General features: G+C 48.2%; 1 protein-coding gene across 2 annotated transcripts in view; it reads left to right on the top strand.

Moving 5' to 3' along the window:
- The first annotated feature begins 11,233 nt into the window (after nucleotides 1–11,233).
- LOC144105328 (uncharacterized) overlaps nucleotides 11,234–22,589 on the top strand; it is a 47,916-nt gene continuing 36,560 nt past the window's right edge. For both annotated transcript variants that reach the window (XM_077638465.1, XM_077638464.1), the window contains exons 1-2: nucleotides 11,234–11,687; nucleotides 11,753–11,915. In XM_077638465.1, the coding sequence (XP_077494591.1) occupies nucleotides 11,531–11,687; nucleotides 11,753–11,915 (320 nt within the window). In that variant the 5' untranslated portion in view covers nucleotides 11,234–11,530. The remainder of the gene's footprint in view (nucleotides 11,688–11,752; nucleotides 11,916–22,589) is intronic.

Raw genomic sequence — 22,589 nt, 5'->3', positions numbered from 1 at the left:
TGCACGAACTTGAGTACGGGTCACCCCTGATGCCCAAATACAGATGTCGTCTGCATATACCGAGATCTGAGCAGATTGTGGCAATACGTTAACCAGGCCTATAAGAGCAAGGTTGAAGAGAACTTGGCTAAGCACTCCACCCTGAGGGACTCCGCGCGAATTTCGGTGTAAGGACGTTAGTCCGTCCGCAGTCAGGACAAAAAACGACCTCTCTAATAAATAGCTGCTTATCCAGCTGAACGTGCGGCCTCCGATCTCAGCAGCTTCCATTGCGTCCAAAATGGCCTGATGCGTTACGTTGTGGTACGCGTCCTTGATATCCAAAAACAATGCCCCGGTCAATCTTTTCAAACTTTTGCTGTGGTGCACCGACGTTACAAGGTCAATCACGTTGTCGATAGAAGAGCGGCCCCGTCGGAACCCAGACATGAAGGTTGGATAAATCTGATATCGCTCCAAGTACCATTCCACGCGTGTGAGCAGCATTCTTTCCATGACTCTGCCGACGCAGCTGACGAGTGCAGTTGGACGGTATGATGAAAGGTCGAGCGGTGATTTCCCCGGCTTTAGAAGTGGAACCAGACGACTGGTCTTCCAATCATGAGGAACTATGCCAGCAGTCCATGAGTTGTTATAAGTGCCCAAAAGAGCCCGTCGAGCTTCTTGGCCAAGTTTGGCAAGTGCGGAGTACGTGACATCGTCGGGCCCTGGTGATGATGACCTTCTACAACAAGCCAGCGCAGCATCAATTTCTTCCATGGAGAATAGTGCATCCATCCGAGAATTCCGTGAGGGTGGAACATTGTTGCAGTGCAGCGTTGCGCCTGGATTCGGAAGGCCTGTTATTCTTGCGCAGGAATCTTCGGCTACCTCGACCACACTGCGCCTTTGGTGGAGCGCTACGGATTTGAACGGGTAGCGCGGTTGAGGGTACGTGCGAAGACCCCGAATTACACTCCAAACGCGTGACAAAGGCTTCCGTGGATCAAGTGTTTAGCAAAATGTCGTCCATCGTTCTGTTTGCAGTGCCTGAATTCTGCGCTGAATCTTCTTCTGTATGCGCCTAGCATCTCTTAGGTCTAGCGCGACTTTGTGCGTCGGTATCGGCGCTCTGCCCTGCGCTGTTGTGATCGCAGTCGCTACAATCTAAGTCAAAATCGGTGTAATTAGCGGCAGGGTTAAAGGGGCAGGTGGCGTGTTCCACGGCCTCCTTAATTTTTTGTTCAAGACCGGTAGTGAAGCCCTCTGCGCAAGCAGCCTCCATAAGTAATTTAAAAACTGTCCATTCAATGCGCCGCCTACACGTGGCTGGGTAAAATGTGGAATGGCCGGTAATAATCAGATAGGTTGGGATATGGTCGCTGCCATGGGTTTCTGCATCCGAAAACCACCGGACGCTGTTGTTAAGGCACTTTGAAACACGAAAGTCAAGCCCAAGCAGCTGCTATAAGTCTCCCCTCGTATATAGGTCAGGCTTCCGTCATTCAGGCACTGGAGGTCATGGTCAGAGGCGAAGGACACAAGTTGTCTTCACCTAACGTCCATCCTAACGCCTCCCCACATGGTGTGATGAGCATGGAAGTCACCCATAATAACCCACGGAGCAGGCGTAGCTGCCATCAAACCTCTCAACCTTCTGGCGTCGAATCGACTTGATGCGCCAAGTACACCGCCAGTAGCGTAAACGTCAGGTCTCGGCTCTTCACTGTCAGGCAAACGTACTGATTGTCTTTGTTCGGAGGAACTGAATGTTGCACATATGTAAGTTCACGTCGAATGTAGACGATGACTTTGCTGGATCTGTTGCACGTGGGTGATAAAAATTCCTCGTAACCGGATATTCGCAAAATTGCCGGGGTCTTCGGTTCACAAATCACAAAAATGGAGGAAGTGATTCTCGTAGACGTATTGCCGTAAATCGGAAATCCGGGACTGGAGCCCACGAGCATTCCATTGGAAAATGAAAGCTTGCTTGACTTTCTTTTGAAAAGACAGGTCCGAAGGAGCCATGATGCCGTCTACTGTAGAGCCGCAAGAACTGGATGTAGCGCGTCCAGCACGAAGTGCGCTATTTGCTGCTGGCGTGCGTAGGCTGGAAAGCAGAGCACGCATGGCATTCATTAGTGACGTTAGCATTGCAATCACTTGCATATCTGGGCCATGGCCTTGATCGTGCCTGTCGGCTGGATCAGTCGTAGGCGCTGCACACTGCCCTGAGTGCGCCAACATCCCTGACGCAGTAGGCGTAGAAATCTTTGGCAGTGGTGGCCAAGTTGCATCTGAGGCAGCCGGTCCAGCCTCACCAAGCGCCGGGCTCCCTTGATTTGGTACGGTTTTTGGTGGAGGCGGACAAGCTGCAGTTGGGTTTGGGGCATTATTGTCAAATGTGACTGCTTTCTTTGACGACCTTCGGCGGCGCGAACGACGTCGTCGCACCTTTGCGGCGGCTTGTTTGTGCGTAGAATGGTCTCGCACCATTTTCTTCAGTACAGCCCGCTCGGTCTTTAGACGGGGGCAGTCTTTCGAGGAAGAGTCATGAGGGCCGTGGCAGTTGGCGCACTTCAAGGTAGTCGCGCGCAAACATCACCGCTGTGTGACTTGGAGCATCGCGGGCACACGATGGAGTTGATGCAGACGCCGCTCACGTGGCCGATCCTCATGCACTTCCTGCATTGAAGTGGCTTAAGCACAAAAGGTCGAACTGGATGACGAAAGTGCCCAACCTTCACGTACGATGGTATGCAGTCACCCTTGAAGGTCAGCTTGATGCATGTAGATCTTCCTGACCGCTGAACTTGAATGATGGAAATTCCGTTGGTTGCCGGCTGTCCCGGAAGAGATTTTTTTCGCAACATAGTTGACATAAGTGTCCCAACTCAAATGGCAAAAGAAATAGACACTGAGAATTTTGTGAGTTTCCACAAGGTCACTATTCTTATCTTGAATGATTAGAGAATTTTCTAAAATGAATTTCTTATTTCTGGCTGAAAATATAATAGGTTTCGTCTTGTGGGCGTTTACTTTAATGCGATTTAATTGGAATCAGACAATTTTCCAAGTACATCATTACATGTAACACAAGGTCGTTAGGAATATTGCCAGAAGTAAGCAGACACTGTCAACAGCATATATAATGAACTGAACACTTTTGTCAATATGAACTATCTCATTTAAGTATAAGCTGAACAGAATCGGGCCTAATACACTTCCCTCTGGTACAACACAAAGTATTAGAAGTAAGCATGAGTGTTGGTTGCTAATACAGACACATTGGCTTCTATTGCTGAGATAAGAGTTAAGGAAGGCATGAGATTTTCCACGGATGCCATAGGAAATGATTTATTTTAAGAAATATGTTATGGTCGAGACAGTCAAAAGCTTTGTTGAAATCAACAAAAAGACCTAGCGTATATGTTTCGTTTCAATGCTCTGTAGTATATTTTGTTTTATTGCAACCAGCGCCGATTCCGTAGATTTGCGTTTTCTGAATCCAAACTGGCAATCGCTAGCCGCCCTAGTTTTACCTACGAAATTTATTGGGCGTAATATTGATCTTTTCTAGTCCTTCAGAGAAAACAGGTAATATAGAAGTCGGTCGATAATTAGTTGCTTCATTTCTGTTCCCACCTTTAAAAGTTGCAGCGACTCTTCCTCGCTTCATGCTTTCAGGAAAGGTAGCCGATACTATTGCTAGGTTAAATATATAAAACATTACTGGACTCAGAAATTCAATCGCATAATTTATTATCTTTATTTGTTGTCGTAAGAATCAAGGGCCTTGCTGTTTTTTAAGCATAGAAATGATCTGTGTACTTCAGTTTCGTCCGTCGGGCGAAGGAAGAAGGTTTCAGGGGCACTGATGCTCATTGCAGGCAATGTTGTTAAGATGTAGCAGCTATGATTTGAGACATTGATAAAGTGGTGACTAAAATGGTCAGCAAGAGCTTTCCCAATTAGGTCTTCGCCGTTAACTGTTAAAGTTCCTGGAGACGGATCACCCTTACATCTGCCGAGTACATTATTTATTGTTTTCAAAATAATATTTGGTAGTTTTTGGCCTATGTTGGAAAAAGATGCTCGCAATTATCTTTCTTTGCCTGCCTAAGCGCAGTATTTAGGGTATTTTTAAAGGTTTTAAATTCTTTAATATTTTCCTCCGTCCGTGTGCGATTAAATTGAAAGTACAGAGGTTTATCTGTTTGATTTGTTTCAGATGCCCGCATGTCACCCAAGGTTTCTTCGCTTTTTTAGAACGTTTTAGTGTTCTAAATGGAGAATGTGCTGTATACACTCTCGTAAATATTTACATGAATTTGGAGTATGCTCCGTCAACTTTAATTTCCTTATACACAGGGCTCCAGTCACATGTAATAATACTGTTTTAAACGACTCGTGCTAGTTGTTCGAGATATGCATGGTGAAAACTGAATGATCCTGCGAGTTTTTGGCTTAAGTTTGTGTTTTTGACATCGGACATAAAATCAGGACAGTGGTCACTGATGTTACTTGTAATAGTGCCAGCTTTGGTAACAATGCATGTGTTCGTGGTACTTAGAAGGTCAAGGGCAGATCAGCTTCAAAATGTAACACGGGTTGGCGAGGTGGTCAGGTTTGTGCAGCCAGAAGCTTGAAACATATCTCTAAGTTCATTTGCATGATTGTTATCTGATAAAACGTTAATATTAAGGTCACCTCTGCCAGTTGAACAAAACTTGTCGAATATTCGAATAAGTCATCAAGTTTATTCAGAAACGCATTGATAATTCCTTGGGGAGGACGGTACAAGACGGAAACAACTTCATTATGATGACTCAAAGTGATGAGCTCATAGTTATCGCTTGTTACGCAAATCGGAGATTATTTCGCATGTTAGGCAATCCTTAGCATAGACTGCGACGCTACCACCACGTCCACCTGCACGTCCGACCTACAAGAAACCGGTTATAACCAGTAATATCGACTATTTTACTGTCCCTGCGGTACCATGTTTTAGGCATGAGTATGTAATCAAATTTAAATCAAAATTGATCCAGAAAGTGAGATATCTCGTCCGCCTTGTTGGATACAGACAGAGCATTGATATGCAGAATTGATGTTTGCAAGGTGTTTTGCAGTTTAAATTTATAGGGCAGAACAAACTCAAAGTATTCCATGTTTGAGGAGCAAGCTGCAATATCGAAAGCGTTCAGCATATTTTGTCAAGCTCATCCTCATGTCGGATTTGAATGATCGGCGGTGCATCGGCCTTCCGGGCAAGGGTTTTTTTCATTTTGTGTCCACATAGCCTTCCATTTGTGCTCTTTCTTTTTGCTGATAGCCTTTTCGAGAAGCAGTTTAAGCGTTAATTGGGCAAAGGTGTTCGTTTATGTATACGGCAGTGGTCTCGTCAAATCCAAGATCAGTATTTTCGTCACATTTAGGCAGCTGCAGCGGCGGCGAGTGCACGCATATTAGCACTCTGTTACTTTGTGCAGCAACCATCGTTTCGCGCGCCAACTTCAAGGCCCGCCTGGGGGGAAACCTGCCTAACAACCAGTCACTCCGAGTCCTGTGCCTGCTGTGTCCTCTTTACGGGCAGGGTGCATCGCGCCTGTGTTTCAACGACCGCTGCTAGCGTCACCAGGCAGCGATTCCCGGCAACCCTACTCGGAAAAGTGACGCCCACCATCGCGCACTTCGGCAGCGGCAGCGGCGGCGAGTTCACGCGTATCGACGCGCTGTTACTTTGTGCAGGTTGGTGTTCTTTCTTTCGAGCAATATTCTGATATTCCACAGTCAATTTTTAACAGGCGTTCCCTGCCGAACTGTTGAGTTTTAATTATGTGCTGTGTTCATGCAATTTAGTGTCTGGTGTTTTTTCTCTTTAATTTAAATGACCTGCAGAGTCTGACTAAATACGCGTCAAAACAAAAGAAAGACGTGAAGGCTTACTTTGGAAAATTAAAAGAGGACCTTAAGCAAGAATTTAAGTTGAAGCCTGACGCACGGGAGTGAGATGTGCGCAGTGAAATCAGGGAGCTAAAACTGGAGCAACAAAACATGACCAAAAGACGAGTTTGCCTTCAGCACTGTTGAAGAATTAAAATCTCCACTAAAAAATGAAGCTGCAGAAAAGAAAAAAAACTATCAATTTAAAATGTGGCCTTGCATGCTAAGTGCCTTAAGGGCGGTTCACATGCAAGCGATTGAGCGAACTCAGCGACCAGCGGCGCGGCGCAGCAATGCTTTTCGCAAGGTTCCGTTTCACACGCGTCGCTCCAGAGCGTTTACTGCCGCTGCGAATCCCAGTGTTGCTGGCGAAGAATACGAGCTCGCGATTGGTTCAGGTGGTTTGCAACCATCAACATGGACAATGTTCATGCATTATTTTTCCAAGACTGCTCAAATTTTGTTAAGAAATAAAGAACTCTTGTTTGTTAAATATAAACTCCTTCTTATTTTGATGCCAATAATATAATTTTTTAAGTTCGTACGTGCGTGACAGAAGGACGTGTAGCAAACAAACATTGTCTTTCCCGCACGAATCCTCTTCTCGTCACGTGGCTTTTCGGCCGTGCAGTCATTGGTCAGAGGGCGGAGCTATCGCGCTGTCGCTGCGAAAATTTCCAACCTGTTGGAACCCCTTCGCTCTGGCCGGCCGAGCCGCCGCGACGGGTCGAAACAGGTTTTTACGTCGCGGCGACAGGATTCGCTGGCATTTTCGCTTGCATGTGAAACACGCTTTAGCCTTGAAAAGAAAAATCGCGATCTTGAAATCCGCCTGGTAAACTCGAAACAGTATTCAAGAAACTTCAACCTCGAGGTAACGTGGAGTAGAAAAGCACAAAGATGAAAGCGTTATCAGCATCATCTCACAAATCGGCTAGCTCATAAATGAAAGCATATCTGAGTTTGACCTAGATGCCTCTCACCGTGTGCCTACGCTAGAGGCTGATAAAAGCCATATCATCATTCAGTTCAAGTCACGCGTGAAGCTCGACGGGGCACTGGTTAAGGCAAGGAAGCTACGACTTAAAAAGGCTTTGCAGTGCTGCGAAAAAACAAATATATATTGATCGATGCATTAAATTAGTTCAAACGTATGTGAAACCTACTGAAGTGAAACAGGCCGCGTACGCTGGCAGATAAACCACGATAGAACACGCTTAACTTTCGTGATTATCGATTTCTGCGTTCAGGATACGCGCGCGCTAATCTTATGATTATATCGGACAATGATCGACGTCACAGCGCAATTAAATTAGCGATCGAACGATTCGGACATACTCAGTGACTTCAATGCAGCAGGCAAATACTGAGCGATAATCGTAACCAGAAATAGCTAGCAGATCATTTTCCCATGATTCTTTAGTTTGATTTCGGAAACGCATTTCAGCGATGCAGACGTTGCCCAGTTGTTGTATTTACACACCGTAAAATGTCTCTAACATACCAAGCACGGTCTGAAAGCGTTAGGATATACACTACGGCTACATTGCACGGAACAAATTACGACGCCGCGATGGCTCGGTGGTTATGGCGCTCTGCTGCTGGCCCGAAAGATGCGGGTTCGATCCTGTGCTGCAGCGGTCGAATTTCGATGGGGTAGAAATGCTAGATGCCCGTGTACTGTGCGATGTCAGCGCGCGTTAAAGAACCCCAGGTGGTCGAAATTTCCGGAGCTCTCCAATACGGCGTCCCTCACAGCCTGAGTCGCTTTGGGGCGTTGAACCCCAAGACACCAAAATACGACAAGTGGTTCATCTGAGGATGTCCACTCGTAGCTCATGATCTTCTAGCAGCTTTTTCGGCATCCCAGAGCAATTTATGATGTCTTATCGGAGGCAGATAATGCGAAAATGGGGTTTGTCAGCTGTCTGCTGCAAGCACTGCACAAGGCAATGTTGCAAGACGACGCCTGTCGGGGTGCCTTTCAGTGCAGCGGCACACTCTCGCGCTGGGCCGCTTGAAAGCTCGCGGACGAGCCACGTCAGTCCGCTACGCGCACTGGCAGTGCGGTAAACATGAGTAGCGGAAGGCAACTGCGAAAAACTTTCGGGGGCACTGGCCATGACTGATAGGAGGGCATGAAGCTCCACGACATCGTCAATTGATTTGACTGATAAAGAATGCGCTCATGGACTGCGTTAAACGCGTTAGTGCATCACCTTTCACTTGGGTTTCCTGTTAGTGCTGTTTCATGTTGTGAATAAATAAATAAATTTAGTTGTAAGCCAGAGCTCTTGTTACAGCCTTACGTGTACCGCGTTTAGACCTTGCAGTTATTGCCCTATGTGCGAACCTGCCCACCATAATGCTATTCTTCTTGATAAACCATGACTTTAATGTCGCATCTTCGTGCATTGTTTTGCGCTCTAGCGCACGGCTAGCCTCGCCTAGTTGTCTATTTTCAAAAGCCCTTGATGCAAGGTGCCCTGGATCTCGATTTTCCTGGCTGCCTTAAAACTGTCCATTAGTTTAAGCCAGTGCAACATGATGCCACTTTCACCAGCAATCTTCAGCTTGGTATTTATAATTGGTTTGGTTCGATCATTCAAAATCCGCCAGCCGGTCGAGATCAACGCCAGGATGATCGGTATGTGTTTATGCACTTCCGACATTTCTAGTCTTTAAGAAATACAAAGCAAAAAACTTAGTCACAACTGCTTTTTTTATTGTTGGCACTGTTAAACTGCCATCGTGTTTCCTGTATCCATGTTCTTTTCTTGTTATTATTACGATTCCTTATATTTCATGACATAGCTGAGCACCGCGCAGCCGAACACAGGTGATGGTGAGCAAGTCAAGCCGCTTTCAAGCGGCTTTATCTCCCTTTGCGTAAAATATCTACATTGTGTACGTTGTTTAGAATAAAGTATTGTTGTGTTTTGTATATTATTGTATTGTCTTGTATTGTGTGCCTTTATTTCGAAGACACCACGAGTACTGAGGGATTTATCTTTGAATTGTCGTACTCACATTCCTTGAAAATACAACTGTAATATTCTCTCGGCTTTGTGGTTTTTCACGGCTTTCGAAGCCGTGAAACTTTGGCACCTTTAAGTTCAAGAGGACGAAAGAAAATTCATGAGAGCCATGTACATGTGATATGGTTAAATTTCTGCTGTCTACTTTCAAGCTTCGAATTTGTTCTTTTGCGCCCACAGTCACATGTTATTCTTAGCTGAATTTGAACACAATATACCACGCACCGTTATCGGAGAGTTAGGTTACTGAGAACGGTTAGAAATAACGTCAACAGTCTTCCTTTGTGTGACGCTTGATTTGCTGTCATGGGTCATGCCGACAAAAAAAAAAAAACTTGTGTTCTTGAATGTGATGCAGCATTTGCCAAAGAACAAGGCTTTTTTTTGCGTTTAGTTACAGTCCAAGAATAATGAAATGCGCGATTTTGCATCTCGCAAGACGTACTGGTGCCATAGATAAATAAGATAACTCACACCGCGTAAGAGAAATACGAATGGATGACAAAACACCTCTAACCCAGTGATCTTGCTAAGCAAATTGCGTTGTGGTAATGGTAAACATACTATGCATAGTTTTCGTCGTCTTCATTAAGAACGAACTCAAATACTCCGCTGCCCGCTCGCTACATCCCCCGGTTCCCGCAACAGCCGCAGGAACATAATTATTCTGAACCACTATTAAGCTACAGGGGTTTATACGAAATTTGAGAGTAACGAGGAAAGTATACGCGCAAGCACAAAAATCTAAAGGGGAGCAAGGGGTCATTTTAAGGAAATTGCAATCGAATACTTACATAAATCCCGTGAAATTCAGCTAAATGTTTCCACATTCGTACAATGCGCACTGCACCTCCTGCGGTGAAGTGGCTGATTTATACCATACGATATGGGCGTGCCAGATAAACCCAGCTATACCAAGAATCAATAACCAAACAAGTGAGGACCGGGAGGCGGCGCTGTCCAGCTCACATTCGGACGACCAGCTTTCGCTGGTGAACCGAGCAAGAGTGGCGGTAAAAGCAAGTGGGCTCCTGGAATAGGGCCCACCCAAGCATTCTAAGCATTCTCTCTCTCCCTCCATGTGGAGTCAATCATGGTACAGCGTTTAACTCAAGCAATATGCCTTGAAATCTTTTTTTTTATTATTTTGACACACCTTCAGTATCATGACATGATGTGTATAGTTCACTACAGTTAGTTCGAACTTCGCCGCGATAAATAAAACAATGTTGAATTTTTCGAGTACCAAGTGAGAGAAGGTTCATCGAAACTAGGAACTGCAGTGAGTATTCCATCTCTAGAAAGGAAGCATCACACTTTTGTGCCCAGGAATAGTTTTGACGAATGTGGTTGGTGAACGAGGCTAATTTTCTGCCCGAAGTTTACAAAAGATTCTCAAACACTAGAAACTCCGAAACGAAAACATAGACGAAAGGAAATTACTAATAAGGCGCTGCACGGGTATCAGCACCAGCTTGCACCAATGCAGAGTGCAGGAAAATATTCAGCGTTTCTATCATATGCTCATTGCAAGAGCGCCAGGACAATTTCGATTATAACAAAGATTATTCAAACCAGAAGATATTCGCTAGCATTAATGAATTGCAGGAGTCAGGGAATGGATGAAAGAAAGTAGAACAATTTCGTTCCTTCGAAGAAATGATAAAGAAAACATGTTACTCCTAGCATGAATAAAATATATTCACACGAGAGAACGCAAAAGAGACACTTGGTGGCCTAAAAAGAACTTTTCGTTTGCACTTGCATCGAACTATTGAAAAACACTGAGATGGCAACTCCGAAGGGAAGTAATTAAGCTTATTCTTCATGTAGCCGTAAGCAAAAGGAACGCCAATAACAAGAAAAAGAATTAGATGAGCGTTTGAATGTTTGGTTTTCGAAAGAGAACAGTAAAATTGCACCACGTCTAAAAGCTAGTACAGTTGGCGACTAGTAAAAAGATGTTTTCCAACTGCTTCGAATTTTGCGTAGAGCTTTTGACAAGCATAACCAAAAAATAGAGCGCAGCTTATTCTAAATTTAACGATTGGGATCTCCGGTATTCGTCTATTACAGCGGCCGTTTCGCGCCCGATTCCGGCCCGAAAACATCTGTTCAAACGTTCAAAAGAACCGCGCCCAGCTCATGGTTTCCGCGGCTGCTCTCTGTCAGCGAACAGAGGGGAGCGGCGCTCGATCTACCAAGGTCAACGGAACACTCCCCCCCTCTCCCACTTTTCGCCCCCGCTTCGCTCTCCCACATGCTTTGTGTTTGTTTCCTGTAGCCCGCCAGACGAGGGCGGCAGGCGGCGCTCGTGGTGCCCGGTTCTCACCGCTGTTTTCTCCCCCGTCTCGTCTCCGTCGCGGAACCAGTTGCCGCCTCGGGAGAGAGTGTCGCCGCCGTCGGAGCCTCCTCCTCGCTAAACGGCGCGCCACCGCCATTGCACGTTTCTTCCCCGGCACGGCGTCGGCGTCTGGCAAGCCGCTCCTTTCGAGCCGCACAGAGATACGCAGTCTCGCAAGTCTCGCCTTCACCGTACCCGTTTTGCTCTCGCCGCGGAAGCCATGGTGGCTCTCCCTGAACCTCGTTTCAACGCCCTTGTATTCATAGCGCTTGTGAAGCCGTATCGATTTCTATACGACAATAGGGAGCGAGATTATAAAGACATTGAGATGAAAGAAAGGCGCTGGGCAATAATTGGAAAGCAAATGGGCATAACAGGTGAGCTGTGGGACAAGTCTCCTCTGAGAGCAGTGACATACAATGCGTAACGTTTGCTGACGCAGGTAAAGTCGCAGCGAAGAAATTCGTCAACTTGAAAGACCGGTGGAGGCGCCACAAGATCTCGGTGGAGGCATCAAAGAAACCTGGCGCAGAGGATTTGCCAAAAATCACGTGGCGATATTATGACGTACTCGATGACATGTTGTCAAAGGACCGGCAAGGCACGTAAGTGAAATCCATCCTAGCATGAGAGGATAATTTGCATTTCAGCTTCTGCGCTTGATAGATCATCCGCTGCGCATTTCGTTTCTGCTAAACCACTGCTTAGTGCAATTTCTCCTCGTTGGCGTTCCATAACCCCTCTCGCAACGGTGCCTCTCCTCCTCCTGTACCCTCCTCGCCCTCTTTTTCTTTCTTTCCTTCTATTTTCTCTCCTCCTCTGGTACCCTCCTCGCTTTCTTTTCTCCTTTCCTTCTATTTCCCCTTTTCCTCCGCCTCCTCGCCTAGTTGTTCTCTTTCACAGCCGTTCCGCTCTTCGCTCCGTTCCTTTCTTTTCTTTAACCTCCCGCCTCGTCATTGAGAAAGCGTGGTGCAGCGTCTTGAGCGCGCTTATTTTGGAGCATTTCTGCAGCCGCCGCAGAGAAAGCGATTCGGGGACGTATTTTCGCCTTCGGAACGCGTTCGAATCGTGGTGCAGCGTCTTGTGTGCGCTTGTTTTGGAGCGAAAACGCGGCTCTGCGCCCATTTATGCAGCCACGGAGCCCAGTTAATTAACCGCCGCAGAGAAAGCGATTCGGGGACGTATTTTCGCCTTCGGAACGCGTTCGAATCGTGGTGCAGCGTCTTGTGTGCGCTTGTTTTGGAGCGAAAACGCGGCTCTGCGCCCATTTATGCAGCCACAGAGCCCAGTTAATTAACCGCCGCAGAGAAAGCGATTCGGGGACGTATTTTCGCCTTCGGAACGCGTTCGAATCGTGGTGCAGCGTCTTGTGTGCGCTTATTTTGGAGCGAAAACGCGGCTCTGCGCCCATTTATGCAGCCACGGAGCCCAGTTCATTAACCGCCGCAGAGAAAGCGATTCGGGGACGTATTTTCGCCTTCGGAACGCGTTCGAATCGTGGTGCAGCGTCTTGTGTGCGCTTATTTTGGAGCGAAAACGCGGCTCTGCGCCCATTTATGCAGCCACGGAGCCCAGTTCATTAACCGCCGCAGAGAAAGCGATTCGGGGACGTATTTTCGCCTTCGGAACGCGTTCGAATCGTGGTGCAGCGTCTTGTGTGCGCTTGTTTTGGAGCGAAAACGCGGCTCTGCGCCCATTTATGCAGCCACAGAGCCCAGTTAATTAACCGCCGCAGAGAAAGCGATTCGGGGACGTATTTTCGCCTTCGGAACGCGTTCGAATCGTGGTGCAGCGTCTTGTGTGCGCTTATTTTGGAGCGAAAACGCGGCTCTGCGCCCATTTATGCAGCCACGGAGCCCAGTTCATTAACCGCCGCAGAGAAAGCGATTCGGGGACGTATTTTCGCCTTCGGAACGCGTTCGAATCGTGGTGCAGCGTCTTGTGTGCGCTTATTTTGGAGCGAAAACGCGGCTCTGCGCCCATTTATGCAGCCACGGAGCCCAGTTCATTAACCGCCGCAGAGAAAGCGATTCGGGGACGTATTTTCGCCTTCGGAACGCGTTCGAATCGTGGTGCAGCGTCTTGTGTGCGCTTGTTTTGGAGCGAAAACGCGGCTCTGCGCCCATTTATGCAGCCACAGAGCCCAGTTAATTAACCGCCGCAGAGAAAGCGATTCGGGGACGTATTTTCGCCTTCGGAACGCGTTCGAATCGTGGTGCAGCGTCTTGTGTGCGCTTATTTTGGAGCGAAAACGCGGCTCTGCGCCCATTTATGCAGCCACGGAGCCCAGTTCATTAACCGCCGCAGAGAAAGCGATTCGGGGACGTATTTTCGCCTTCGGAACGCGTTCGAATCGTGGTGCAGCGTCTTGTGTGCGCTTATTTTGGAGCGAAAACGCGGCTCTGCGCCCATTTATGCAGCCACGGAGCCCAGTTCATTAACCGCCGCAGAGAAAGCGATTCGGGGACGTATTTTCGCCTTCGGAACGCGTTCGAATCGTGGTGCAGCGTCTTGTGTGCGCTTGTTTTGGAGCGAAAACGCGGCTCTGCGCCCATTTATGCAGCCACGGAGCCCAGTTCATTAACCGCCGCAGAGAAAGCGATTCGGGGACGTATTTTCGCCTTCGGAACGCGTTCGAATCGTGGTGCAGCGTCTTGTGTGCGCTTATTTTGGAGCGAAAACGCGGCTCTGCGCCCATTTATGCAGCCACAGAGCCCAGTTAACCGCCGCAGAGAAAGCGATTCGGGGACGTATTTTCGCCTTCGGAACGCGTTCGAATCGTGGTGCAGCGTCTTGTGTGCGCTTGTTTTGGAGCGAAAACGCGGCTCTGCGCCCATTTATGCAGCCACAGAGCCCAGTTAATTAACCGCCGCAGAGAAAGCGATTCGGGGACGTATTTTCGCCTTCGGAACGCGTTCGAATCGTGGTGCAGCGTCTTGTGTGCGCTTATTTTGGAGCGAAAACGCGGCTCTGCGCCCATTTATGCAGCCACGGAGCCCAGTTCATTAACCGCCGCAGAGAAAGCGATTCGGGGACGTATTTTCGCCTTCGGAACGCGTTCGAATCGTGGTGCAGCGTCTTGTGTGCGCTTATTTTGGAGCGAAAACGCGGCTCTGCGCCCATTTATGCAGCCACGGAGCCCAGTTCATTAACCGCCGCAGAGAAAGCGATTCGGGGACGTATTTTCGCCTTCGGAACGCGTTCGAATCGTGGTGCAGCGTCTTGTGTGCGCTTGTTTTGGAGCGAAAACGCGGCTCTGCGCCCATTTATGCAGCCACGGAGCCCAGTTCATTAACCGCCGCAGAGAAAGCGATTCGGGGACGTATTTTCGCCTTCGGAACGCGTTCGAATCGTGGTGCAGCGTCTTGTGTGCGCTTGTTTTGGAGCGAAAACGCGGCTCTGCGCCCATTTATGCAGCCACAGAGCCCAGTTAATTAACCGCCGCAGAGAAAGCGATTCGGGGACGTATTTTCGCCTTCGGAACGCGTTCGAATCGTGGTGCAGCGTCTTGTGTGCGCTTGTTTTGGAGCGAAAACGCGGCTCTGCGCCCATTTATGCAGCCACAGAGCCCAGTTAATTAACCGCCGCAGAGAAAGCGATTCGGGGACGTATTTTCGCCTTCGGAACGCGTTCGAATCGTGGTGCAGCGTCTTGTGTGCGCTTATTTTGGAGCGAAAACGCGGCTCTGCGCCCATTTATGCAGCCACGGAGCCCAGTTCATTAACCGCCGCAGAGAAAGCGATTCGGGGACGTATTTTCGCCTTCGGAACGCGTTCGAATCGTGGTGCAGCGTCTTGTGTGCGCTTGTTTTGGAGCGAAAACGCGGCTCTGCGCCCATTTAAGCAGCCACAGAGCCCAGTTCATTAACCGCCGCAGAGAAAGCGATTCGGGGACGTATTTTCGCAGCCGCCGCGGTCGGGTTCGAACCCGGGAACTCCGGATCAGTAGTCGAGCGCACTCACCACTGAGCCACCGCGGCGGGTATCCCCCCCCCCCCCCCCCCCCTGAAAATTGCTGCTTGTGGTTTGGTTATTTTCGCGTGGAGGGCGCAATTCCGTCATTTAAGTGCGACGCAGCACTGAAAAAAAATCACACTTTCCAATAAATGCACGCCATAAAGAGAACTTGCGAAGAAGCCGCCTTGTGTCCACGATCAAAGGGACGGAGAGCAAAGACCTCAAGTGAATAGCAGGGCCGACTAGTAGTAGCCAAAAACGATGTAAATGCGTGGGAAGGCTTACTTACCACCAGTACGTCGGTGAGTACTGTATATGTGTCAGTATTTGGCAACCTGCTTCGTGTATACTTGCTCGTATTGGAAGCTTCTCACTCATTCATGCACGAACCGGCACTTGACGAACACAGCCCTTCTACACCATCTACCAGAAATTGAGAGGAGGGGGAGGTATTCACTATACTCTTTTTAGGCTTGAGAATAGTTACCGAATGTAAAGAAACTGGTCGCCGATGCACTTTCCAATGCGACGGTTATGCAGACGCATATCAGTATATTTCGATTTTCTAGCTCTCTCCGGCATAGCGAGAATGCTCTTTTCAATCCTCTGTATGTTGCCTTCGAAAACACTTAAGAAGCTGCGACTGCAGTACACGAAGAGAGGCACGCAAAAAACGGCACCATGTGACGTCACGAACCGACGAGTCAAGCGACGAAGATCATGACGTCGCATAATTAATGGTAATGAATATAATTAGGCAAAACTAAGATTAATCACTATAATTCGTGATGGCATCATATGAGTGTGACGTCATACCAGGTCAAGTGACAGCGATGTAATGTGCCATCAGACCTAGTCACGTGACGACGCTGTAATATGACATCACACCTACTCACGTGACAACGATGCAATTTCTCGTCGTACCAGGCCCCCATCTACCCCCTTCCACCCCCATTTCAAGATCCATATGGATCCCACATTACTAAACATGCGCGCATGACGCATTGCAAAGAGTGCCCACAACCCGGTCCGCATTAATGACATTAGGATTGTCCAGCAGGTAAACGCGCCAGTTCTCATGTATGACTTACTGCAAAGATCATGCAACGACACACGCCTTTGACTCTCGAGATGATGGCGATGATGATGATGATGATGCTAACAGTGTATCCTTATGAGCGCGGGGAAGTGTGATATACAGCTACCAAATTAAAAGTTGCCAGATAATTGATTAAATATTGTATATTACCCAGCAACCGAAGACAATTATTGTGCGGGAAAATAGGAATACCTGCAGCTAATAGTTAGGGATGATGATGTTGATGTTCATGGGAGGTCAAGATCCTCCCTCGTTTCAGCTACTTCCCTCCAGGTTTGGAAATCCTAGGAATTCTCCGATTACTCGGTGATCCCGCGCCATTTTGAAAGAAAGGGCTAGATCACGTCTTCGAACACTGGGTCAACTATTGGTCAAAACAACTGGCCTAGAGGGGACAGCGTGAACCGCTCTCTCTGTCAAGAGCACCATGGCTCAAATTTCCCCGCAGCAGAATGTCTTTTCCCGAGCACCCCCCCCCCCCCCCCCCCCCCCCCATACGCCTGAACAGAATGTTGTGTACCATTTCGTCAACCAGTCTGAGAAAATTGCTTTAAGTCAATCACTTGTCTTCCTTCAAGACTGAACTAATCAATGGTACGCCAGCATCCTCGACGTTTTTTACCTGCGAGCACCGCCCGTGCATTCTGCTAAGCCGTTTATATTCAACGATGGGTCTCTGCAAAATAGTTGCACGAAAGATAACGAGTAGTGTCTGGTCATCTGCAAGGCTGGCTGCTAACTTAACCGGTCCCATACGAGAAAAGCAAAAAAAGAGGATGATTAGAAACATACAAACAAAAATCGCACACTAAAAACAGAAGCGAACAACAGTGTGCCCCCATTAAACGTCATATTAGAAGGTTTGAAACAGCGACTCAGCAGCACGGCGCGAGCATATAATCAGTTCTATTATACATCTTCATTAAAAAAAGGAAAACGAATCGGCTACCACATCTCTATACGTTCATTATAGTCTTGCATTTTTTCGCCGCTAAAACACCGCTATGCTGGCGCGTTCGCATCGTGTTGCGGTGTTTAGGCATAATAAGCGAATTTCTGAGAAGGAACAAGGAACCGGAGACCAAAAGGGAGGTCATTCGGAAGGATAAAAAAGTGGATAAAAAAAATGGAGCGAACAGCGGAACAGCTGTGAGAGAAAATTACAATTATTACAATTACTGCACCATTTCCTCTCCTCGAAAAGCAATTTTCCAAATAAAAATGTCCCTGTGCTGTGCGGCGTTAAAGAACGGCAAGTGGACTGAACTGAAATGAGCCGTCCACTATAGTATTCATCATAATCTCTGCATCACTCCGGAACGTGTAACTCAACGTTTACCTTTCTGTTTTTTTATTCACCCAAGTACAGAAGTACGGTCGATCTCAGTTTTCGGCATACCGCCGAAGCAGACATCGTAAAAGAATGCAGCGCGAAAAAAACAAGGTTATATAAAGTTATATAACCTGCTCAAAAGTTATATAAGCTGCTCATCTTTCTGAATAAATGTGTTGGTAATCAGCGCCCTTTCCTGTCCACTTCTGTTCGTCCTTGTTTTTTTCGCGCTGCATTCTTTTACCATGTTCACTGACCAACAAGCCCAAACAGCCGCTTTAGTTGAAGCAGACATCGTTTGGCGCATTCATAACCGAGCTCATTAGGCAGTGTAAGCTTTATCACCGTATCCACAAGTACAGCACCTTATCGCGGACACTTCTAGACGGCGTGCGCTTTACCAAAATTAGCCGCACGCCACGCGCCCCCGTTTCATTCCGTCCCGATATCGTCCGCACGCGTCTACAGCAGCGGTGAGCCGCACGCAGCCTAGTAGGCGTTGCATAACCCTCCTCGCCCCACCGGCCGCTCCCCCTCTCCATTCGTCCGAGCAGCGGCGCCAAACAGGCGGGACTCGGGTGCGCGGAGGTGCTGAGGGGGAAAAAAGCGCGGGAAAGACCTTCCGCGCGACCGGCCGCCTCGCCATAAAGCCTGTTTCACATGGCGCGCCGGGAACGAAAAATTACGGCCCGGTCGCACTGTCGTTGCGACGATAATCGCAGCCGCCGTTTCACATGCCAACGATTTCTGTCGGTGCCATCGGCACCCTAGCGTCGGTGCGGCCTTTCAGTACACGAAAATTCTTCGGCTGCAATAAATGTCAAACATCGCGGCAGGCGTTGATTTCGTAATCATGGGTAATAATATTGGGCCGTGATGTATTATTAAGTTCAATAAAACGTTTTCGAGATTTTCCTCTCAACTATGCTATGCCGTTTTTTACCAGTTTTGTGTGCCCTCAGCAAAGGTTCAGTATCGGCTTTTTGGAGCGTGGTTTATTAACCCAACAAGTGTGGCCCTCCTTGAACATCAGTCTTAGATCTAGGAACTGAAGTTCATCTTTTTCCGGCATTTCGAACGTGAAATTTAGACCCATTGCGTTCTCTTTAAACACTTTCAACACATCAACCGCGCGCCTAGCGTGCCCTCCCTTTTTCATTAGTATTAGAAAGTCATCTACATATCTCCAGATCTTAAAAGCAAGACCGTCAAGATTTTCCTTGATCGCTACGTCTACTTTTGCAAGAAAAATGCTACTGAGTATCGGGGCTACACGAGAACCAATACACACACCCTGTTTTTGCAAGAAAATTGTCCCGCGCCATTCCACAAAAAAGTTGAACACAGGTAAAAAGAAAGCAGTTCTAAAAAGGCTTCTACTGTGATACCGCTGCGACCAGTAAATGCTACTTCATCGTTCTTGAGTGTGTGCATTCCTTCACGGTGGACAAGAGCTTGTCATGAGGTAGGGAATAATACAAATCTTCAACATCAATGCTGAATCCGAAACAGGTTCCTGGGTTGCTATCTTGGAGGTACCGGACAATCGCCTGTGAGTCAGGAACAGCATAGGGGTCGACTACTTCTAAGGCGTTGAGGTTCTTTTGTAGATAGCCGGATACTGCGTGTTGCCAAGTGTGGCGCTCGGACACAATTGTGCGAAAGGGGATATTCGGTTTGTGAGTTTTTGCGGCAAAAAACAATTCAAGACTTGGAGCTGGAGCTTTCTTTACACTAGAAGCAAGCGAGAGGAGGTTACACTCCGTTAGCATTTCGACTGCACGGTCCCTTACTCGTTCACACTTCACCTTAACCTGTTTGAAGTTCTTATCTATTGCCGCTTTTGCTTCCTGCGGGTATGATGTCTCGGGGAGCACAACGAAAAATCCTTCCTTATCCGACACCACAAGGCGCAATTCATTCTCATTGAGGAACGTAACCAAAGGTCGTAGGACCTTGGAGTTCCGTGGCCTACCTACAGCTTTTGTCACTGCGTCGACGCACTCCACTACACAGCGATGGCGGGTCTTCCTCGGTGACGCGGCGGGTAATGTTCTTCACCAGAGCCACCTTTTCCGGCGGAGACAGCACTGGGCCAAGCTTGAGCAATTCCCTGTGCTGCTGCGGAATCTGGGCATCTCCAAGCAGAAGGACGTCCTGGCCGGCGTTTACCACCCGTTTCTTCTTCGGGAGTTGGGGACGTACAGAAGCCCACAGGAACTCGATGGTCTGGTCCGCTGTCTTCGTCCAGTTTCTAAAAGCTCGTGCTTGACGCCGGTAATCACCTTCCTTGCCACAGGCAATACGTAGGCAGTCCTTCAAAAAGCGGGCTTGCCGACACCATTCCGAGCGTAGCATGCGGCAAAATCTTCTCGAGTGTCCCGCGGAAGGAAGTATGGGTCCACACATCCACTGCAGGTCAGCTGGGCAGGTTCCAGTCTTGATGTGCCATTACGCTATACGAGCCTTGCACTCATATACAGCGTACAAAGAGGCCACACGAGCCGGGTTGTAAAGCAAGGTATCAGACCACAAAAAAGAGCCCGATGTACTAGAAATTTGCTGCTATGTTCGCGCTGTATTTTTCCCTCTAAAATTACTATATATTAGAAAAATATATTTGGGGAAAAATGGGAAATTTTTAGCCGACAACTGGGAAAAACCAACTGGTCAATGCAGCAACACTGGTATCGGGCATGTTGTAGTATAGGGTATGGAGCAGTCCGAGTTTCCGAGCGCAATTTCGAGTTTCCGAGCTCGGGCGCAATTTGATACAGCGATGCACGCGAGGGAGCACCGGTAGTTTGCAGTGTCTCGCATTATGGCGCGCAGAATCGCGTTTTTGCTCGAATTGCGCGCAATACGCGAGTTTCATACAGCGCTGCACACGAGGGAGCACAAATAGTTCGCAGTTTCTTGCGCTATGGCGCGCAGAATCGCTTTTTTGCTCGAAATAACCGCATAGATTACGATTCGACCTTGTTGGCCGCGCGCAGATACGTCCCCAGTCGCTGTCTGTGCAGCGGCGCCGCTTTCTCGGGCCAGGTCAGCAATATGGCGGCCCCGCGCACGCGAACGAACTCGACTGACACCTAATGGCGAGGCGGCCGGTCGCGCGGAAGGTCTTTCCCGCGCTTTTTTCCCCCTCAGCACCAATAACCAAACCACAAGCAGCAATTTTCAGGGGGAAAGTTGGCAGTGCCTTAACTTGAATAACCCTGGAATTCAGCGGGAAGCTTCTGCGCGCATGGTTACCCATCACGTGGCTTCACATCACCCCATCGGGTGCTCTTAAGGTCAACCCAAAGGGCACCCCAATGTCAAAGGTCAACTGAAGGTCATGGCTAAAGGTTCGACGCCATAACTGTGCCACATACGTGACCCACCGCTGTCTTTGGTTGAGGTGAAGGTCGTTGTGCTGCCTATCCGAAAACTGCTTTACTTAGCATAATGATGTTTTTCGATTAAAAAAAATAAGTGAAATGAATCATGTGACGTTCGTGTCTGAGTAATCTCAAGGGTGATCACAGCAGCATCGCCTTTCCGGAAAACGCGCTGTTGTGGTCAACTAATCACTGGCAGCCGCTCTGTTTGGCGATAAACTTGCACTGTGGTGCGATGTAAGCGCCCCGTCATTTCCACACTTTTCGAACACAGTCATGCAACTGTGCTCCCATTTAAGATTTTGCATCGCTTAAAACAGGACGGCGACGGACGGATTTTTGTTGGGTAAGAACACCCGTGGTGCCGTAAAAAACCTCTCAAAGTTAATTTTCAATTTTGTTCACACTCAGTGGTCGTAACGCCAACTTCTCTACAGCTCTCAAAAAGCACGCCTCAGCTGCCTTGTTTACTGCAGTACCGAGGCGCGCGCGAGCCGACGGAACGCGAGTCCTCGTTGGCGTTCCATAACCCTCCTCGCTGCTCCGGCCCCTCCTCCTCTCCCCCCGCCCACTCCTCTTTCCGTTTACACTGCGCCAGCTCTTCCGAGCCTTCGGCGCAGGCCTGCCAACCCTAAGGATTTTCTCCTATATCTAGAGAATTTAAACGTTTAGGGGAAAAATAGATTATTGTTGTAATGTAGGGAAATTTTACTTTCTGTATGGGTCATTTTAATTTTTCCGTGTGAATAGGCTCCTTATTCACCCTTTCTTGACCACCTTGATTTTGAGAGTCTACCAATGCGCCATCTGCACGTGCGGAAAGCATTGATGGGATCGAGGTAGCGGGGTCGGGCAGGGTGGAGGTACGAGGATGACGGGACTCAGGAAGACATTGGGGGACAACAATATATTTATTCTATTTACATGGTGAATCAAATGCACGGACTGTACAGGGATGATGAGGGAAGCGCTGCAGAGAAGAGCTCTAAAGACTCAATGAGGCAGACGGGCGCCCTGAAATAAGGCTTTGCCTCTACAAGCTTCCCTGTTCGCCGCACTGCAGTGCAACAGAGTTTTCTCTCTGATCAACCTGATGAAAACAAAGACTAGAAACAGCTTGGCGACGCAAACCCTGGAAGCTACCCTTCACGCCAAGCGGCTTCTAGGAGGAGCCAACTCTTATGACTTTGCAGTGAAGGAACGCTTAATTGGCCTTCTGAAAAGACATATGTATATGCATGAGTGAAACGCAGTCGGATAGGATAGGATAGGAAAACTTTTATTATCCAACAGAAAGAGGGTAGCCAGAGGGCTACCCGCCTAGACGACGGCCGAAAGGTCTTGACTCTCGGCGGCGGCTTCGGCCAGTCGGACGAGTTGTAACTGAGTCGCCGGGTCGGAGCTCAGTAGTAAGGTCTCCCATTGATCTTTTGTGTTAATACCTCGTCCCTCCCGGGGAGCATGAGGACATTCCCATAGTATGTGGTCCAAGGTGGCCCTAAGTTCGC

Source organism: Amblyomma americanum, chromosome 9 (assembly GCF_052857255.1).
Source record: "Amblyomma americanum isolate KBUSLIRL-KWMA chromosome 9, ASM5285725v1, whole genome shotgun sequence".
Lineage (NCBI taxonomy): Eukaryota > Metazoa > Arthropoda > Arachnida > Ixodida > Ixodidae > Amblyomma > Amblyomma americanum.
This window is presented reverse-complemented; position numbering and strand designations above follow the sequence as displayed.